The sequence below is a fragment of the Microtus oregoni genome, unplaced genomic scaffold (genome assembly GCF_018167655.1).
Source record: "Microtus oregoni isolate MIOR12 unplaced genomic scaffold, Mior012 000023F_ref0000262, whole genome shotgun sequence".
NCBI lineage: Eukaryota > Metazoa > Chordata > Mammalia > Rodentia > Cricetidae > Microtus > Microtus oregoni.
The window spans coordinates 30434286-30448882 of NW_024543082.1; the positions used below are offsets into that span (position 1 = coordinate 30434286).

At 43.2% G+C, this 14597-nt stretch overlaps 1 protein-coding gene across 1 annotated transcript in view; it reads left to right on the plus strand.

Moving 5' to 3' along the window:
• The window catches only part of Dscam (DS cell adhesion molecule), a gene marked incomplete at its 5' end in the record, with an annotated part of 553946 nt that overhangs the window by 318663 nt on the left and 220686 nt on the right, over positions 1 to 14597 (plus strand). Inside the window, one exon of the mRNA XM_041673080.1 lies at positions 13976 to 14254. Within this exon, the coding sequence (XP_041529014.1) occupies positions 13976 to 14254 (279 nt within the window). The remainder of the gene's footprint in view (positions 1 to 13975; positions 14255 to 14597) is intronic.

Below are 14597 nucleotides of genomic sequence, written 5' to 3' on the forward strand. Positions count from 1 at the left end.
ACCTCTCTCCTCCAACAGAGTCTGCCTGGCTAGCATTTTAGGGAGCTATTCTAGCAGAAAACGGTTGGAATTTTATGAGCAAAGCAGCTAGTGGCTTGAACTCCCACAGGTCACAGTGCTTTCCTTGTAGATAACTGTCCTCTCATGCTGCTTAGGTCTCTGGCCATTTTTTTCCCATCAAGCAATCAAATAAAACCAAATGAGAACCAGAAACAAAACTTTTGGTGCATAGTGGGAAACCCTTGGTGATCATTGCTGTGCTCCAGTGCCCGGTCATAGTTGATGCTGAGGCCCCAGGGTCTCCTCCACTACCCTGTGACAGATAGCAGCAATGCGAATGCCCACACAGAGACACAGGCAGGTAATATCTCTGCATTGTAATGAAAGAAGCTTTCTTTTTGTGATCTCCTTGCATGTGCGCAGATTCCCCAGAAATCTCTAAGCTATATTTGAAAATATTTAATACACCTTAAAATGTAGCTAGCTACAAATTACCCATTCTGTAGTTAAATCCTAATGAATGGTTACAATGAAGGATACAATAAATGAACTTGTTCTGCCCTTCCCATTGGTGTGCTATTTAGATTTATTTGTTCCTTTAAGAGCACCTGATGGAAACATGACCATTTAGATATAAATTGATGCAAATATTTTGATACTAAATTTGGAAGACATAAATTTAAGCAAGGGACTGTAGTTTGATTAATAAAAACCCAGAGACATATTGGGGTTCAACTTGAAGATCAGAAAAGTAAAACAGCCATCACTGGCTCTTACCTCTACCTCAGTCTGAAATGGAGATCCTGCCTCCAGGAATCTCAGAATGAGACTGTGTCTGAAGCTTGTCTCCTCCCATCTTATATTTCTTTCTACTACTGGGATTAAAGGCGTGCACCACTACCACCTGGTTTCTATGGCAAACTAGTGTGGCTACTGGGATTAAAGGTGTATGTCACCACTGCCTGGTCTGTAAGGCTGATCAGTGTGGCTGTTTTATTCTCTGATCTTCAGGCAAGTTTTATTTATTAAAATACAAATGAAATATCACTACAAGGTACAATTGAATAATTAACTTTTGTCTTAAAGCTTGCTGGAACAGCATAAATTGATGTGCTGTTGTTGATCCTGTTAATTGCCGTAAATCCACTCCGAATATCTTAGGCCCCAAAGAATAATATTCTGAGATCATGCCAATAAGCAAATTCAAGCCTGACCAAATGCCCATCCCACCACTAGCTACTGGCAATTGATAGCTGCCGAGAGAGCTTGCTTTAAGATTGTAGCCTCTGGTGAGTTCACCATGGTCCGGTGGAAGACCACACATTCAAGAACACTGAGGACACTAAGAGAGACTTACATAGATCTAATCTACATGGGAAGTAGAAAGTAGAAAAAGACAAGAGGTCCTGAGAAAATTGGGAGCATGGGGACCTTGGGGGAGGGTTGAATGGGGGAGAGGAGAGGCAGAGAGGGGAGCAGAGAAACATGTAGAGCTCAATGAAAAGCAATAAAAAAAGAATATATGGGCAGCACAAATTGGAGCTGATGGGTAATTTTGAAAAGGGGACGGGACAGAGTTGGGTGTTCAGGGACTAGTGGTGAATCAGCAGGAGTGGGGGAAGGGGCAAGTATAATCTAAACACATGGTAGAAATTCTCAGAGAAATAAACAATTAGGTGGTGACACTTGCTAGTTATTCTCAAACAGGGGAGGTGGAGATAAGGAGATACCTCATATTTACTGGCCAATCACAGTAGCCTGCTTGTCTAGATCCAGGATGGTAAGAGAACCTTTCTCAAAAGAAAACAATGTGGATATCACCTGAGGGAAGATAACCAAGGTTATCCTCTGCTCTTTACACACACACACACACACACACACACGTACCTGCGCACACACATGAACAAACATGTACACACATAAACACAAACATAGACACATGCATACAAACACACAGGCATACATACAATTATACACACAAACACATGTAGACACACAGATATACAAAGGCACACAGAGAGACATACAGACAGAAATACATATACACAGAGACAGACAGACAGATCCACAAACATTAAGACATACACAGATTCACTCATACAAACTCTCTCTCTCTCTCTCTCTCTCTCTCTCTCTCTCACACACACACACACACACACACACACACTTTTGATTTTCTTGGGAAATAGGGTTTGATCCACTCGATTCCTATAATACTACTGCAAATGATAAAAGCATCTTGTTCCAGGCTATTTTTCGAAACCCTGAATATCTAATTATATATGAAGATGCACACATGCACGCTGTGTGTGTTCATATATGTAGCCACATGTCCACACGTGTGCCAATGCATGTGGATTTGAGTGATAGTAGGAGAAATACTTTCTAGTATATTTCTTTTTAAAAATAATCATGTCCTTTCATCTTATTTTGTTGCGTATGTCTGGATAGTTTTTAGGGGGAAATACTGCTCAACAACTGATTCAGCTGATCAATCTGTTCATTATTGATCGTGGCTGAGGCTAAGCAGTTCTGAAATATGTTCAACACACTTAGCGGTATGGTTGTGCTGACTCCCAATACACAGGCAGAAGGGAAAGTCAGGACCCCCATCATTTCATCTTATGCAGTGTTTTTATGTAACCATATCTCAAAGCATTTTCCCTCCATGCGTCAGAGCCTCCCTGAACTTGAACGTGCCTGACTGAGTGTTCTAATTGCCGTAGACCAACAGTGCCAAGAAAGCTAATTGGCTGCTAGATTAAAAAAATGTCACCTTCTATTTATATTGATATAAAACTTCATAGTTTACAAAACACTTGCCTATGTGTCATCTTAATTAATGCTCACAGTGCCTCTGTCATGGAGTTGAAGCATAATCAGAGAATCAGAAGAAAGGAGGGGAGGCATCTGGTAGCGTAGTCAAGGCTGTCAACTCCAGATACCCCGGCTACATCTTTGAGCTTGTGCTGCATGAGGAGTCAAGGTCGGAGCAAGGAACCATGAAGCCAAAGGATCTGTGAAGAAGCTACCATGAAAGCCAAGAATATTCTTTTCTAAAAACGTAGAGCCTGGCTGCGGCAGGAGAATGAGGCTGTGAGTCAAAGCCCAGCCTGGTTTATAGAACAAGATCCTGTTTCAAATCAACAATAACAGAAATTAGGGTAAATCAACACGAAGAGCCAATCTGAGATGACAGGAGAGAGAGAGAGTTCAAGTGGAGACATGAGTAGTGGGTACATAGATCAGTAAAAGCATTTGCTGTGCATGCATGAGAACCTGAGTTTGATTCCACAGCACCCACATAAATATCTTGGCATGGGTGCATATACCAGTAATATAATCCTCATGTTGTAGGGTAGGACAGGAGGATCACTGGGACTTGCTGCCTGTCCACATAGCTCCAGTTCGCTGAAAGACATTCCCTCCAGGGAAAAAGGTAGAGAATGATATAGTTAATGGGACATGACATCTTCTGGTGTTCTCATGCATGCACATGAGAACATACACCCCCCACACACACACACACGTGCGCGCACGCGCGCGCGCGCGCGCACACACACACACACACACACACACACATTCACCATCACCAACAGTCCTGAGCCTGGCATGGTAGTGAATTCTTATAATCACAACTCTCAGGAAAGAGGAGAAGCAAAATTTAGAGGTCAAGGCCAGCCTGGGCTGTGTAACAAGATAGTGCTGAGGGTGAATCTTCAACTTCCATCTCTGTGAGCAGCTGGGATGCCGCCTTCCAATGATGTCATTTTTCAAGACCTTCTCACAGCTGTGGTCATGGGGCCCAGGCCTACAGAAACACCCTTGGCAAATGGCCCTCAAGATCTCTCATAGTTGCTCATTGGCTATCCTACCCTGAATGTCATAGATTGCTACAAGTGTCCAGACTCTGGGCTGAAACTCCCCTTCGGTTGATGGCTGCTTGCTTCTGTTCTTTAGATAGATTCTGCTATCTCTCTAGTTGCGAGAGAGACGTGTGGTATCTTATATAGAAAGCATAGCATTTCAGAGTATTTTCTCTTTTAGTCTCCTATTTACAGAGGTCATTTGTATGTGGTGGAAAAATCTTATTTGTTAACTGTTTACATTGATTTTCCAGCAGATACTTAGGGAACACATAGTTTCTGTTACAGTAAATACAGAAGAAACAATGAGAAATGGCAACATAAAGGTTACATATTAAATGAATGACCTGTGGTACCTTATTGTTAGAAATAGGGATTTAGATTCACCTTTAAATCAGTACTTTGATGGGATCTCAGAGGACTGATGGGATGGGATTTCTTTCTAACCCCTCAGCGAAGCATCCCACGTGTTTGAATAAATGGCTACAGTCTTTGGCGCCTGTGAGGTCTGCTCAGAGCATCCCTCATAGACGTGTTTTGGTCAATATAGGATGTTGGAACTGAGCACCCTGGGGCTTCTAGGCTCTGCCTGCTGCACTCCAGGTCCTCTATGTCTCTCTACATAACTATGCATATCAATGATGCCTCCCCTGCTGGTATAGCCTCCCCTTCTTCTGGGACCAGTTTTCCTATGCAGGGGCAGCCTTCAGCCGCTCTGCGCTCTGCCCATGGAAGTTAGCCAAGTCCCTGTATGAAGCAGGGAGCCTATACGTTCCTGAGAGGCCATCTCTAATGCTGCAGGGATCAGCTGTGTTGTGTGCTGCAGAGCTCAGCAGCTCTTTTCCTTTGTGAGGACACACTCAAAGAAATACAGCCCTCTGGGCATTTATTGATGTCTCAGAGGAACAGGAGAGGGCCACCTCCAATATGAAGGATGGGTCTCTTTGTTGGAAGGCATAGCCAGCTGCGGAACTTGTGAACAAAGTCCCTGACAGTGCTGCTCACTGGTATTTTTGTTTGGTTTTGTCAACTTTGTGTGGGGGGCACCCTGTTGCCATCTGCCCCATCTTGTTTTCCTTTAACTTGTCTTGAAAAATGACAGTAACATTGGTATAACTCTTCACACACATGCACATACAGTACACACCCACCCATCCACATACCACACGTATACACGCGTGCACGCGCACACATAGGCGTGCACACAGGCACGCGCACATACACACATTTAATTGTAGGAAATGTTAAAGGAAAACTCTGTGCCTTACTCACATACGCAGGCAAATACATATATTAAAAATGCAGAAACTAATCAGGTCCTCATGGTCCCAACTCTCTGGAATTTATGCTATTGTGGGTATCCTGTAGATATGTCTTATGTAGTATCCCCAGAAATATAGGAACAGAAGTAGAATTCATAGGTCACAGAGTTTACCTGGTTTTGATCAGTCTCTATATCCCTGTGTGGGTTTCTGCTGCCGCCCACTGTTGAGTGAGCACCTTTCCCCATATCCCAGCCAGGGCCACTCTCATTGCCTTTTGCTTGTTAAAGACAGAGTTGGTGTAAATACAATACTTCAATTTGGTTCTCTCCTCCATTACCAAGGTTGACTATGGATATCTTCTACTTTCACAGTTTCACTAAGTGCTTATTTTGTATGTGTGCATTAGAAGTCCACCGAAGGGCTAGGAGAAAGCTCAATTCATAAATTGCTTGCCTTTTAAGCATGAGGATTTTTTTCTCCATTCCAAAAACCCATGAAAACAACAACAAACAAACAACAAGCAAAAAATTAAAACAAAAACAATAAGAGATGGGTACGGTGGCATGGGCTTGTCATCCTAACTGGGGATCACAGATCCCTGAGGCTCAGTGGTCATCCAAACTAGTCTAACTTGCAAGCCTCAGACCAGTGAGAGACTCCAGATCAACTAATAAGGAATGACATCTGAGCTGTCCTTTACAGATGATTGCACAAACACACACTCAGATCAACACACCACAGGAAGTATATCTAAACAAACACAAAAATCTTCCCAACCCATCAGACAGGGCTTTTCCAGGTAAATTAGCAAACCATGATGGAGTTTTCTTTCCCCTGTACCGTGGGATCTCATGGCTTCTCTCACCATTGTGAAGAAGCAGGACAACAGAGACGAATCAGAACAGCGATGTAGCCTCAGAAGGGAGCTAGACTTCCCACCCGTAAAGACTCTGCTCACTTCATTATACACACTCTTGTGGTGTAAGCAATATCATATTTAATAAATATGCTATACATTTCAATGTAATCGGATTGCTGCTCTAAGAATACCTTCCATAACAAGCATGAGAATGCTTTGAGGGCCATCCATGCTCTCCAATCTCCCATGGGGCATCTGGGTGACAGTATTCTGGCCATCCCTCTTTTCTTGCCGTGAACCTTGGGATTTCTTTGTAGGGTAGAGCTGCCCTTTCTCTGAGAACATTTGACTGTCTTGAATCTCCAGGGACCACAAAGCATATTGCCACCTTCCTTCTTTACATCTCACTTGCAAAAAACAAACAAACAAACAAACCAACAGTTCCTATTTCTCCTTACTTCAAACATTTTAAGTATCTTTCTCCCATTAATTCTTGGAGATTTTTTTGAAAGCAAATTGGGGGAGATGCGCTATTTTCCCGACCTTCTGTACATGTACTGCTGATGGCTTTTTAGTTCTTCCCCGCTTTGTTAGCTGGGAACAGGCACCAGCTTGAGCATTAGCTGACATCTGTCTTCAGAAAGGTGTTAGCCATTTAAATACTGGTTCATTACATATATTATAGATAAAGGTGGTGTTTCAGTTCTTACTGAACTCAGAGAAGCTAAGTAAAAGCAGACAAATAAACAAAAGACGCAGGTCATTTATTTTTTCAGGGTAATGATAAACAGTCTGGAGCATGTTAAAATTATGTCTCCCTCCACAGCATCCCTCCCTCCTTTTCTGTTCCTAAGAAAGCTAGCAAGCTGTTGCTTGATCGGGTATAGAAGGGTCAAACTGAAAGAGACATTGCCCACTTGGCAATTCTTTTCTAATCATAGTACAAAATAAGACAACAAAGGCGGAAGGGTGCAGCACTCACTGCAGCGTTATAGGCAGACCTGGAAGGTTACTAATAACATATATATTCTCTTTTATATATAGCATCCTCCTGTAGGCAGATTCTCCAGGAAAACAGCTTTTAGAGCAGTGTTTCTCGCAAAGAACTTAACTACATCCCGAAATTTCTCTAAATACACCTCCAAATCCCACTTAGTTAGCTCATGACTATCTTTTGAGGAAAGCAGGCATTTTTAACACCTTCGACTTTACATGGTTCGGACTGTTGAAGTGTGCCAAGATGCAATGTTAGGAAATCCTGCTACTGAACCTGGAGGGGCATCAGCTCCACGCTTCAGGAAGCTTTGTCCCTCCCCCAGCCTTCCTCCACAGCAGGCAGAACTTCAGGAGGCCCTGCTGGCTCTCACTGTCCTTTAGTTTTCTAGGTCAACATTGGAGTGTCGTTTAATATCAGTTCATCCTGGAGCCCAAGGGCAGCTCGGAGTGAGAGGCCAAACACACAGCCAAGATTTGTCAATGCGCTTCAGTCTGACCTCTGAATTCTTTTAGGTGCAACATTCTTTTTGTTTTCATTTCACATCCAAAATCTGGGCCTGGTGTCTTTCTCCTGGAGCAGGGGCAGACCCCATTCACAGCCTAATGTACTGTAAGCCCACTCTGGTCAGAGGACAGGGGAGTGAATTTCATGAGAGCAAGGCCATGTGTGGACACGATTTCCTCCACAGATGGGAAGAATCAGGAGTGAGATGCTATACATGTCTGCTCCTATTTACATCTTGATTATGACATCTCAGACATACGTGCCTCATTCTCTATCTGAAGTCATTCTTAAGTACTTCAGGATGGTCCACTCCTCAGACTATAAAATCTTATCTGAAATCATCACTAAGGATTTTCTTTCAAAAATTATGCAATTAAAGTGTGTAAGATATTTATTTCATAAGATGTGGGAAATAAAAAGAGAGAAAACAGATCTATCTTCTGTCATTCTGGGTGATTCTACATAAATCACTAAACCACATAAGCCAAAACCACAATGCATTTCACAGTAGCTTCTGAACCACAGGTCCTGCAGAGAGCAGAGGGCTCAGCTGTGTCCCGTGTTCCACATCCTACTGAGTCCGTATTCTATAGGAGGAGAGATTTAAAGCATGTGGAGTCTCTGTGAACTGTCTGGGGCTGGTATTCTTGGCTGTGAGCCCAGCAGGTCAGCAGCCTCATGCTGTTCGCTGTGTTGGAGCTGGAGTCAGCACATGCATGGCCAGTGGCCAGTGAGATATCTGGACAAGGCCTGAGCAAGTTTCATGAGGGCACAACTATTCAGGTGGTGTGTTGTTGAGACTGAACTCTGATCGAGTGTTCGCAGAAATTGTTTTCCTATAATGTACAGAATTTGAAGATGGGGTGATTTTGGAAGATGGAAATGGGATGCTAAAGGGAAGGGTGCTTAGGAAATTGTCCATTTGATAAAGTGATCAACACACAATAATAAGTATCTAAGTTCAGACTTTTTAACTTGGCACAGTAACAGACACTCCTAATCCCAGAACTGGAGCGGGAGAGATGCAAAGACCCCTGGGTCTTGCTAACAAGCCCGTCTAGATGATTTAGTAAGCTCTAGGTTTGATGAGAGACCCTCTCTCAAGAGAATTAAAGTGGAGAATGATTGAAGAAGATACTTCTTCACATACACATGTACTTTAACTATTCATATATGTGCACACATAAACACATGCACACACATGACACACACACAACATACACACAAAAAAGAAAATGTTCTGAAGAACGACAAGAAATAACAGTGTGTAAAACAGGGGAAAAAGTAGGAAGAAAGGGACTGAGCAAAGAAGTGTCCATATGTATATATATATATCTCCTAGGCAATTTGAGAGGCAAAGGTCTTTGTGCGTTCAGTTCAGCGGCACAGAACGATGGTGTTAGAACGATGGGGTGAGGGTGACAGGTGGATCTCAGGACTCAGTGGCCAGGCGCTCGAGCCAAATGGTACGTCCTTGGTTTACTGAGAGACACTGTCTCAAAATTAATGTAGAGAAGTCATCAAACAATGCCATCCCAATATCAGTATCTGTCCCCATATATGTTCACAATCAATGAGCACACCCACCCTCCACACCACCCCCCAAACCCTGAATTGAGATCACATTGCTAATTATCAAAGGTTGACCGGCACTCAACCCGTGATCTTTCATTAATGTTCTAGACTCCTTTTTAAACAGAATACAGTTTTAATTTCTGGGAGTAAAAACAGAAGTGAACCAACTTTATTTAACATCCCTAGTATGAGCTTAGAAGGAATAAGAACAGAAGCTGGCATTTGCAATAGTGGACGGCTCTCAGCCCCCGCCTTCCTAAATACACAAACCTGGTAATGGGTGACATTTAACCATTATTTACATACTTCTTGCAGAAAGGTTATGTCAAAACCCAGTGCGTATCACACTCAGAAGCCCCACTCCTGTAATCTTGCCAGCTTTTGCTGTCAACAGGATTTGGGCGCTTTGCTTCATTTAAGAGGGTGTTCTGAACTGGGTGAGGAGTTGACATATCCTGGTCATGTGGTTGAGCACTCTAAAAGGTTGCAGAAAAAGAGGATGTGGGGTGATGGTGGTGAGTTTTATTATTATAACTGATTATTAATGTTATTGTTATGTGGTTCAATCTGGCAGTTAGGTTTTAGACCTCACCGAGGCAAGGCCTCTGTGCTGGGCCCTTGTCGGAATGTTTAGCATTTTGTCGTCGATAACTCTAACTGAAGCGAGAGGCGGCAACAATGAGGTGATGTGGATAGTTAATTGGTCCAGGCATTAAATCTGCTTTCAAGAGGAGGCCCATTCTGAAATAGCGATGACCAGCACAGGATCAGATAACAAACCTGACTTTCCCCTGACTCATTGCTTATTGCACCATAAACGTTGGTATGTTAACTATTTTGGACTTTTCTATGAACACGCTGCATTTTAAATATGACTTCTTATCTTTTTAAATATACAAACCATGATTCCCAATTTAGTCTCAATTGTCATCTATGATTTTTACAGAAAAACCAGCCATTAGGGACAGTGTGTTCCTGTACAGTGCTTCCCAACTCCAGACAAGCTACGTGCTCTTATCCATGCCTGACTTCTCACCTCCCTTTAGCTCCCCACTGTGGTTCTTCACTAAGCCGGCCAGGATCCCTCATATCTCAGCATCTAGTTAGAACAAGTTATGAATAATGACTAACCAAGATGGTCATGGCAGTTTAAAATCATATGTTCAGAGCAGTGGCTTATGTCCTGAGTGGCATGCATGAATGAGGTTGTTGGCACTGGTTTTCTGGGATATACATACATACACACATACATACCTACCTACACATATATATATATATATATATATACATACATATAATTTATTTATTTTATGTATATGAGTGTTTCTTCATGTATATATATGTACCACATCTGTTCCTAGTGACCATGGAGGTGAGAAGAAAATACCAGAACCCCTGGAACTGGTATTGATGGTTTTGAGCCCCCATGTTGGTGCCAGGAACTGAACCTCTGTGAGAGCAACCACCACTCTTAACCACTGAGCTATTTCTACAGCTGTAGTATTGCTTTTCAGTATGTTGAATGCACACCTCTTGACTTCTGTTTTAGATATGTTTCTTCAAGCCATGTCTGAAGTCATTTATAAAGCTGTAATTGTGTCCCTTCTAATTCCATGTGTTGATGAATTTTAAACTATTGGAAAGCATTAAGTTTTGGGGTGTGCGTTTTCAAATGCATGTGTATGCATGTGGCATATGCTCACCTATGGACAGGTTCATCACCTATGTGGAGGGTAGAGGGGGATGCTGGGTATCTTACTCCACCATTTTCCATCTTGAGTCTCCATCACTGAACCTGGAGCTAGATGAGCAGCCAGGAAGCCCGCGTGCACGCGCGCGTGCACACACGCACACACACACACACACACACACGCACACACCACTACACCGCTGAGGTTACAAGTGCACATAAAGCCATGTCTGGCTGTTTATGAGGATAATGGGGATTAGAACTGGACTCTTCATATCTGAACAGAAAGTAGTCTTACCTTCTGAGTAATCTCCCAGCCCCAATGTCTTGGATTTCATGTGGATTTAAATGCCGCTCCGTCTGTACCCAATTCTTTCCGTCTACTGTTGGGAAATAGTATGCATGTGAGGTTCTTCTGTCTTACAACTCTGCCTGCATAAGGGGTTGTTGGTATAGCTCACAACTGTTGAACACAATTATCTATATCTACACTTTAAACTTGTTTTGTCATTAATGGTTATATAAAGATGCCTTCCATAGGCTGGGGAGATGTCTCAGTTAAGTGCCTGTCTTACAAGCATAGGAGCGTGAGTTTCATCCCTGGTACCTACACAAAACAGTCCAGGTGTGGCGATGCACACTTCTAATCCCATCACGAGGGAGGTAGAGACAGGAGGGTCCATGAGGCCCTCTAGCCAACCAGCCCAACGTATTTGGTAAGCTCCACACCAAATGGGGACGCTATTGCAAAACAGACAAGCTCCTTCTGAGGAACAATGGTCTGGGTTGCTCTCCTGCCAGTGTGCATACACGCTCTCATAAGAACACACACGCACACACACACATGCACGTACCTTATAAGAACACACACACACATGCACGTACCTTATAAGAACACACACACACACACACAAGTGCCTTACTTTCCATGTTTGTCTCAATGGGTCGAAAATTAGCATATATATGTTTTTTATCTCTGTTAAAATTCCTAGGGAAATTTAATTCTTTAGATGTGGTTTTGTTGCTTCTCCTCTTAAAGACACAGGAACTGAATCAAGCACTTAAAGTTCACTGAGACACTGCCCCTGGTTGTTGAATCACTATCATAACTGATTAATAACTCGGGGCTTTGGTTGTCAGTTATAGATAGGGAAACCAAGGCTCAGGGGCTGGCTAAATGCAGATCTTAAGTAGCACAGCTGGATGGGCAGCTATGAAGCCTAGTTCCAAAGCTCTTACCTTAGAAAACTGATCTTCTATTCTGACAGCAAGCACCAAGCTAGCAAGAGGGACCAGTGTTTGTATAAATATGATGACCACCAGGATTCTGTGTGTAAGAAACCAGGGATGAACAGTGCAATCCTCTATATTACAAAGTATTAAAATCCATTCACTATCAATACTGCCTGTGTGTGCACATAGTGAACAAGAGGTAAAGAAGGACAAGTATCCTTGTCTGACTGGTGTTTCCCCCAGCCCATTGCTGCTGTGAACTTACACATCTCATCTGCCCGTTCCTGTCTATAGCACCAGAGAGTGTCCTCCTGGGGCCCTGCCCCTTAGCTCAAATCAGCTATTTGTAGACCCAAAGCTGTGACTCCACCTTGAGAAACTGTAATGCTCTGGACATTGGCTGTGCTAATCGGTTCCTTCCGCTGTTTTTGTTTCTAAATCTCTCTGGTTAAGATGAAACTCAAGCCTCCTAAAGACTAGGCCGTCTAGCTCTGGGCTGTGTTGGCAATTCTGAGTTTTGGCTGCCAGCTGTTTCTGGGAGAATGTAGTAGCAACAGTAATAATGTCAAGTCCCCAAGTAGCCACGACACTGCTGTGTTGCTGTTTGCTGCCTACGTCTTCGTGAATACTGCACTTGGCAGCAACCCATGCGCTATGTTTATTGCGGGGCTCATGGCATACAGTGGTGGCCACACACATGCCAGGTGCCCGCTGAACAACATTTCATGAAATGAATGAATGATTGCGTACCTGTTCTCTACTTAGTCTTCTCAGCTGGGTCCCTGACGTCTCCCTTGAGTTGATAGTAGAGCTGACTCCATAGTGGATTAATGAAGAGACACTATGCATATCAGCTTGCTGTCTGCTTCCCCTTCTATCAGTTCATCTGGCATGGTGTCTTTTTACCACAAGTCATTTTGAGCTTTAGAATCTTCGCTTATAGCATATGTTATTTTCAAGCCCTCAGAATGGAATGTTTCTTTTTTCTTTAAAAAAAAATAGAATATTTTTTCCTTTAAAAAAAAAGGTACATGCAAAACTACAATAATGACCAGCAGCAGTACAGGCTCCAACCTGAGCCAGATAGAAGTGGCTTGCGCCCTCCTGAAAAGACCAACTCATTCCCAGTCAAAGGGCAAAGCACCTTGTTGGGGGCTCCGTTCTCCCGGCTGCAGGGGGCTTATGGATGGTATATTAATAACCTGCCCATCCCGTGTGTTCCGATCTGGTTCCTTTGGCTCTACTTTGACTAGACTATGATTTAAAGAGTCTCCTGGGCCATCAAAGATGGTGACAAGGAAACATGGTCTGGAGGCAGAAAGACAAGGAACGGTTTATGAAGGGATCAAATTAAGAAAGAAACATCTAGAATGTTTAGCTGACTCTCTGACTGGCCAGACTAGCAGCATAACCTATTCCAACAGCACAGATACCTGGCTTGGGTCCATTCATGAGTAGAAATGCTCTCTAGAGAACATGCAAACTGTAATAGGTGTAGAACACTCCCCACTACCTACGATAAGTAGCTGCAGTGTGTGACTGTTACTAGTCAGGTAAATGAGCTTGAGAGCTAACACTGGAACCCATGGTCCTGTTTGCCACTCAGTGCCAGTGGTAGCAAAACAGGAAAACAAGAGCCTCCATCACATGCCGTGTGTAAAAAAGACACACCAGACCTAAAGCCCTGTGAAAGGCTTCACCCTGAAGAGCAGTTCAAATGTTGCGAGCCAAAAGTAAATTCTGCTGTATTGAATAAAATAATGAATCATATTTGTTGAATGACAAAGGAGCCTTGCTTTGCATTAAGCATGCTGAAGAATTTGAGTGACAGAGGTATACTTGCCAGCCTTCTATAGTCTTCTATAGCTTATAGACTCCTGGATTGTACATGTGGGTCACTGCACATTCATTGTCAAATGGCGTAAGATAAAGTAAAATATCAGGCACTCATTATTGTCTTCCCTCTGCTACTTTTTTTCTTTCTAGTTCCACCTTTCATCCAACCTTTTGAGTTCCCAAGATTCTCCATCGGGCAGAGGGTCTTCATCCCGTGTGTGGTGGTCTCCGGGGACTTACCCATCACCATCACCTGGCAGAAGGATGGCCGGCCGATCCCGGCAAGCCTCGGGGTGACCATTGACAACATCGACTTCACCAGCTCCCTGAGGATCTCCAATCTCTCCCTGATGCACAATGGGAATTACACCTGCATTGCCCGGAACGAGGCGGCGGCCGTGGAACACCAGAGTCAGCTGATTGTGAGAGGTGGGTGAAGCGAGGTAGCCCACGCAGTGGGATCTGATGGTGGCGTGGCTCGAAATACTGTGAAAATGATCAGGAACAGGAGTTCTCTATTCTCCCACTTAAATAAAGAGAAATCAATATGAGTTCCTCTAAATTCTGAAACAAAATTATATTCGTCTAATCTCTAATATGTCCAATAAAACGGCTTAGGAGCATGTACAAGGGAAAGTTATGGAATCTGATGAAACAGGGCTTCCACTGAGCACATAAGGTTTTAAGGAGAAAAATTTGTTAGCCCTGACTTTATTATGTTTATTTTGTATAAGGCTCTTAATCATATACCTTATCATGTGGATTCATAGCT